Source organism: Poromitra crassiceps (genome assembly GCF_964638095.1).
Source record: "Poromitra crassiceps genome assembly, chromosome: 12".
NCBI classification, from domain to species: domain Eukaryota; kingdom Metazoa; phylum Chordata; class Actinopteri; order Beryciformes; family Melamphaidae; genus Poromitra; species Poromitra crassiceps.
The window spans coordinates 45,458,171-45,465,670 of NC_139632.1; the positions used below are offsets into that span (position 1 = coordinate 45,458,171).

Below are 7,500 nucleotides of genomic sequence, written 5' to 3' on the forward strand. Positions count from 1 at the left end.
AGGAAGTGGAGGAGGGAGTGATCAGCACAGAGAAACAGGAAGTGGAGGAGGGAGTGATCAGCACAGAGAAACAGGAAGTGGAGGAGGGAGTGATCAGCACAGAGAAACAGGAAGTGGAGGAGGGAGTGAACAGCACAGAGAAACAGGAAGTGGAGGAGGGAGTGATCAGCACAGAGAAACAGGAAGTGGAGGAGGGAGTGATCAGCACAGAGAAACAGGAAGTGGAGGAGGGAGTGATCAGCACAGAGAAACAGGAAGTGTAGGAGGGAGTGAACAGCACAGAGAAACATGAAGTGGAGGAGGGAGTGATCAGCACAGAGAAACAGGAAGTGGAGGAGGGAGTGATCAGCACAGAGAAACAGGAAGTGGAGGAGGGAGTGATCAGCACAGAGAAACATGAAGTGCAGGAGGGAGTGAACAGCACAGAGAAACATGAAGTGGAGGAGGGAGTGAACAGCACAGACAAACGGGAAGTGGAGGAGGGAGTGATCGGCACAGACAAACAGGAAGTGCAGGAGGGAGTGATCATAGATATTATATTATTATAGATGGGTCACCGCAGGCTGCACCAATTCTAACATAACAAATGGTATCAGCAAGTCTCCGAAATGGGCATGGTCAACCATTGACTCAGACCTGCCGAAAGTCTCCTAAGTGGGCGTGTCCTTGGAAAACCATGGGCAAAACCCACGTGACAAAATGACAGGAAGTGAGTTGAAGTTGGGCCGTCTGGAGTGATCGGCACAGAGAAACAGGAAGTGTAGGAGGGAGTGATCGGCACAGAGAAACAGGAAGTGTAGGAGGGAGTGATCGGCACAGAGAAACAGGAAGTGTAAGAGTGAGTGATCGGCACAGAGAAACAGGAAGTGTAAGAGTGAGTGTGATCGGCACAGAGAAACAGGAAGTGTAAGAGTGAGTGATCGGCACAGAGAAACAGGCAGTCATTAATATTAGTGATAGTAGATGGGGCAACTGCACAATGGCACTCTTGACCCACTTAACCAGAGGCTTGGACTAGCTCAGTGAAACTTGGCAAAGTGTGTGTGTTGTAGAAGATGAAAGAGGGGGGGGGGCAGGCAGGTAATTGAGGAGAAGGAAGCGACAGAATGAGGAGTGGAGGGCACAGGGAGAGATAGAGAAAATTGTCCAAGGGAGGGAGAGAGAGAGAGGGAGAGAACCAGGGAGAGAGAGGAGAGAGAACCAGGGGGAGAGAGGGAGAGAACCAGGGAGAGAGAGAACCAGGGAGAGAGAGAAGGAGAGAGAGAGAGGAGAGGGGAGTGGATGTGGCTGACTGCAGTCTTGGCTGGCTTTCAGGCTCCAGTGTGAGTTTGTCTATTTCTGCTCTGCTCTGAGGTGATAATGGGCTGTCAGCACCCCAGCCACCCTGCTCTCTCTCCTCCCCTGTGTGTGTGTGTGTGTGTGTGTGTGTGTGTGTGTGAGAGATTATTTATGTGTGCAAGTGAGGAGGGAGTAATTTGTTGTCATGTTGCTAATTGCGGTCTGTATTTTTATTTGGAGTATGATGCAAACCAAAGGCCTACAGTAAGACTCCTCCTCTCCTCTCCTCTCCTCTCGCAGTTTGAAGCTGGAATGTGAGAAACTGGCCACAGAAAAGACGGAGATCCAGAGACACTACGTTATGGTGAGACACACACACACACACACACACACACACACACTCTCCGCATACACTCACAAGTGTGTTGCCAAGACCGCTGAATCCCCTTCATCTGCTAACAGCTGCCAAACGACACCCACTGAAAACCACATGCAAGACCACACACACACACACACACACACACACACACACACACATTATAGGCCTGCAGAATAAACAGCACTTACATGGGCGTGCGATCTGTGTGCTTGTGTTTGCGAGCATTTCTGTTTGTGTCTGGGAGTTATTCTGTGGGTGCGTGTGTGTACATGAACACACGGGCCTGTCTGTGTGTGTGGAGTCAGTGAATTCACCTAAACTTAGTCTATCCACCTTTTCTTAATTTATGACGTGGCTCTTCTGTCTTTTCAGAAAATCTAAATCTTTCAGATTTCATAGTATACGGAAGGGCTGCAACAATACACGGTTCAGTACGTACCTCGGTTTTTGGGTTAAGTTTTCTGTACGTTTTGTGCGTAAAGAAAAGAAAAAAGGGGGTGGAATAATTTCAAAAGTAAAAGTGCACTTTAGCCTTGTTATTATATGTTACCAGGATGCAAACTCATGGAGAATGAAAAAGGTGACAGATACCAGGGCAGCCGCAGACACAAAACCAGTCATTCACACAGATGGCCTAAAAAGATGACTGTCACTAAAGCTGACTAGTTTGCATCGCTGTGTTAATTTAAAGTGTCATCACATATTTGTTGTTTATAAATGATCAAAGACATCTACATGCCTGATGTGCATCTAATCCTGTGTGTTCTGCACTGCAGCTGTGTGCCGTCATCGGTTCCTAAAATAAAACGTCCACCAGCTCAGCTAAGTTCGTATTTTCGTGCCTGAAAGCAGTCCCTGAAGGCATCGCAGCACAGGAAGGCAGTGAGCTCGATTTGTAAGAATACGCGTGGTGCTTCCTCAAACTGTTGCACGATTAATCGTATTTTCATCGTCGTCGCGATACCAACATGTGCAATAATAAACACATCGCAAAGACTGGCTGAAACGCAATGAATAACAAACATCGATGTATTTACACGCACCATGCGCCCCGCCGCCAAAGCCCAAACACCATGTGTGTAGTTGTAGTTGGAGTCGGTAACAGATGCAGGCATTTCCCCCTTCAATGTTTTTTTTTTTTTTTTACTAATATTTTCCCCCCCGATTTTTTTATCCCATTTTTATCCCCCATTAGTGCTAATTTAATTTATTTATCCTGGTTGCTACTCCACCCTCTGCCGATCTGGGGAGAGCCGAAACTGGCTTCACCTGACAGAGGGAGCTTCACCGGTAGGACATAGCACGTGGGAGGTTCACGCTATTCCAACCAGTTCCCCTCCCTCTGAACAGGCGCCCTTAACGACCAGAGGAGGAACCACATTAGCAACCAGGATATTGCATGTTTTGGAGAAGGGGGTTCCTATATGAAGGAAACCCCCGGGGGGCACGGGGAGAACATGCAAACTCCACACAGAAAGGCCCTTTTGACGACCCCACCCGGGCGGTGGGCACTCGAGGACATGCGGACGGGCACGCACTCCTTCAGCGCTCACAGCGTCCCAGGTGGGAATCGAACCCAGGACCTTCGAGCTGTGAGGCGACAGCGCTTACCACTGCACCACCGTACCCCCTCCCCCTTCAATGTTTAAACCTTCCTTCATAGAAGATGACTGAAAGAGAGCCGTTGGACGACAAGGTAGAACAAATGAATTGGTGTGTGGAAACTCTGTAGGCTACAGACCCACACTGCATGTTCAGTCGCACTGAAGCTGCACTACAAGGTTAAATTAATTGCCTAATTCCAGTAACATTACTTAACATGACTTAAGTGAACTTGAATATTTGTTTATTTATCGCAAGTGATATTGTCATCTCAATATTAAACGATGTTATCGCACACCACAGATTGTCCTCATATCGTGCAGGCTTACCATGTTGTAGCGACCCGACCAGAACGCGCACCTGGCACACAAAACAAGACATACGGCATTAAATATCGTGTTTAGAGAGTTGTTGTTCGCTACCTCCGTGCTGTGTGCTATGTGGATCAAATTCCTGACGATAACGTACCGTTTGAAATTTTCAATATCATTAAAACCATGTTACAGTATTACCGTGTTACCTTGATTACAACCCTTTGAAAAACACGGTGAATACCGTCCAACATCAAAGCTATCAACAGTCTCCCAGACGCAGGCGCGCAATCATGGAGAAATGATTTCAGTGAGTGTATCAGTACTTCTTGAACATTTTCACCACATTTGAACAATACCGTGGTAATACTGATAACCGCGATAATTTTGGTCACTATCATCGTGATATGAAATGTTCCTACCGTTTCATCTCTACCTCGTATTCACCTTATGTTCAGACCTTACAGTGGGCCAAATTCCTTCCGGGTCCTTTTAACACTTCCGGCGGTCACGGCACAAAATAAGAGAGTTGTTTTTGGAGCGGACAGTGCAGGGGATAAAATAAAGAACGTAGCCTACTACTTTGAGCTTGGTACACAGCAAGCAAGCGAGTATCCACTGTTAGCCAGGTCAGATAACGTTATCGTCGACAATGACGAGCACTTTCTTGTAAAACATACCTGGACTCCAACAAAGAAAGCTTCAGATAGTTTTCTCTCCTCCGAGATGCGCTCGAGCCATTAACGTCAATAAGACCCGCAGACGTTAATGTAATTCCCTGGAATGCGAGACTTAACGAGCCAGTTACATGGCGTTGCATTCTTAGACATTGCCGTTTGCTTTTATTTGGTATGTTACATACAATTGGCTAAAGTATTAGTTAATTCAGAGTTAGATGATATTGGAGCAGCCAGGCATTTTATTTTATATTTATTTTTAGCCGGAAGTTTTGATACGGCCACACAACCGGGTCAAATGGGCGTGGCTACATAAGGCGAATAGACTAGAGTATATACCTGCAAGTAGGTTCTAATGTTATTAGTGGTGGGCATGTTATTGTCATCAGTGTAAAAATAGATCAGGGTTACAGCACCATGATGATGACTGCATGCGTCTTTAGCATGGTCGGCCCCGGTGGGAGTCAAACCCCAAACCCCTAGCCTGGTTAGTGTCATGCTCCTCCCATCAAGCTCTACTACAGAGCACTCATTTGACCAGCGCCTCACTGGTCACCAGCGAGCCCCCTCCCACACTGCCCTGCCTGGGGCTCTGCACGGGTCAGATAGGGTGTTCTCCCTGCCTGGGGCTCTGCACGGGTCAGATAGGGTGTTCTCTGAGTCTGCTGCACTGCCCACTCACTTCAGCTAGTGTGAGAAAACAAATGAAGGAGAAGCACTTTTCCCCCTGGCCTCCCTGAGCATCTCATCAGTGCTAGTGAGCGATGTTCTTCACCGTCCCCAACTGCACCATTCCAGGCAACACTGTATGAATGTAAAGGCAAGCATAGATCCTCAGCAGGTCTTTCCTGGAGAAAATAAAGGCTAAAACCTCATTTGCCCCCTTTTTTTCTTCTTCTTCTTCTTCTTTTTCACATGCCCCTAATCCAGCTTCCCACCCGCACACACACGGCCAATTGTGCCTGTATGGACGCCCGACCACGCTGGAGGGAACACAGGGGCTCGAACCTGTGACCCTCCTGTTGGTAGGCAGGGAATCTACCACTGACTGCACGGTGTACCCGGACGCCCTGCAGTTCTTTGTTTTTTTAGGTTGAACACCTCCAGTGTGTGTATTTACCTGTGATCAGAGGAGCCACACACAAGCACACAGCTGACTGAGGGTAGGCTGCCCATACCCACTGTGGCACACACACAGATATATGGCATCCTTGGCACAGAGCGGGTACTTGTATGGGGATTGGTGTTTGTGTGTGTGTGGTGGGGGGGGTGATTGTGTGTGTGTGTGTGTGTGTGTGTGTGTGTGTGTGGCGGGGGCGGGGGCGGGGGGCGGTGATAGCTGGCACCAAACACAGGCCAGTTCTCCTCTCCTGGCTGATGATTTGGAGGAGTTTGGGTGTTGCTAAGCAACAGGCAAAACTTGGCACGCCGACTGCCGAGCAGAGCTGCCAGCTGCCAGGAGAGGAGAGGCGTCTTTTACGGAGGCACACACAGACAAACGCACACATAAAGAAGACCGCGCGCACACACACATCGGAACACACACACATCGGAACACACACACACTTACAGAGAAACATGCACACAAAGCACACGGATACACACGCCTACACAGTTACACACACACACACACACACACACACACACACACACACATGCGCGGGCGCGCTAACTGCCAGAGAAGATGTGTGGAGAGAGGACCCCTGCCATCGCCTCTCTCCCATCCTGCCAGGCTGTTCTGCTGCCCAACTGACAATCTCCTCTCTCCTCAAGCAGCCACGCCGAAAAGCAAATGTCAGCCTGTCACTTTCCTCAGGCATCTGACTTTAAAATGCTCTCTCTCTCTCTCTCTCTCCCTCTCTCGCTCTGAACGTAGAGAGACAGACACCCCCTCTCTTTCTGAAGGAAGAGAGAGAGGCAGAGAGACACTCAACTGTCTCTCTCTCTCTCTCTCTCTCTCTCTCTCTCTCTCTCTCTCTCTCTGAAGGTAGAGAGAGAGGCAGAGAGACACTCAACTGTCTGTCTGTCTGTCTGTCTGTCTGTCTCTCCCTCTCTCTCTCTGAAGGTAGTGAGAGACAGAGACACTCACCTGTCTGTCTCTCTCCCTCTCTCTGAAGGTAGAGAGAGAGGCAGAGAGACACCCAACTGTCTGTCTCTCTCTCTCTCTCTCTCTCTCTCTCTCTCTCTCTGAAGGTAGAGGGAGAGGCAGAGAGACACTCGTCTGTCTGTCTCTCTCCCTTTCTCTCTCTGAAGTTAGAGAGGCAGAGACACTCTCACCTGTCTGTCTGTCTGTCTCTCTCTCCTCTGAAAGTAGAGAGAGAGGCAGAGAGACACTCACCTCTCTCTCTCTCTCTCTGAAGGTAGAGAGAGAGGCAGAGAGACACTCACCTCTCTCTCTCTCTCTCTCTCTGAAGGTGGAGAGAGAGGCAGAGAGACACTCAACATGTCTCTCTCTCTCTCTCTCTCTCTCTGAAGGTAGAGGGAGAGGCAGAGAGACACTCATCTGTCTGTCTCTCTCTCTCTCTCTCTCTCTCTCTCTCTCTCTCTCTGAAGGTAGAGAGGCAGAGACACTCACCTGTCTGTCTGTCTGTCTCTCTCTCTCTCTGAAGGTAGAGAGAGGCAGAGAGACACTCACCTCTCTCTCTCTCTCTCTCTCTCTCTCTCTCTCTCTCTCTCTCTCTCTCTCTCTCTCTCTCTCTGAAGGTAGAGAGAGAGGCAGAGAGACACTCGTCTGTCTGTCTCTCTCTCTCTCTCTCTGAAGATAGAGAGAGGCAGAGAGACACTCACCTGTCTGTCTCTTGGCAGTCTGCCTGGTAGCTGGCAGTCCCCTCAGATAAAAGCGGGGGCCAAATAGCCTACATTAGACGTCATTATAGCAATATGCTGTCACCTCTCCTCTGCCCGCCTCGCCCTGGGCTCCTGCTTCCCAAACGCACCTCCAGGGTCATTTCAGTGCCTCGGCCTGCCAACAGTCAAGGTGAAATCACTGCTAACCTGCTTTTAGCCACATATTATGGCTACTTCAGGCTACACGTGCCAAGCGTACATCTGGACGACGTGTACGTTTTTTTTTTTTTTTTTTTTTTTTTTTTTTAACTTTCTAGAGTTGTTCATTTTTGTTGTCATCCCTAAGCCGAGAGCACACGTTTTTAGTATTTTAGTTTTTCAGGACAGAGAGTGGCGAGCCACATTGTGAAATATACTTGTCTCAAAATAATGAGACAAGTATAATAATGATAATAATTCTCATTAC

At 48.6% G+C, this 7,500-nt stretch overlaps 1 protein-coding gene across 4 annotated transcripts in view; it reads left to right on the forward strand.

Moving 5' to 3' along the window:
• LOC310786576 (transducin-like enhancer protein 1) overlaps positions 1-7,500 on the forward strand; it is a 53,641-nt gene that overhangs the window by 14,958 nt on the left and 31,183 nt on the right. For all 4 annotated transcript variants that reach the window (XM_083647803.1, XM_083647801.1, XM_083647802.1 and 1 more), the window contains exon 2: positions 1,579-1,642. In XM_083647803.1, the coding sequence (XP_083503929.1) occupies positions 1,640-1,642 (3 nt within the window). In that variant the 5' untranslated portion in view covers positions 1,579-1,639. The remainder of the gene's footprint in view (positions 1-1,578; positions 1,643-7,500) is intronic.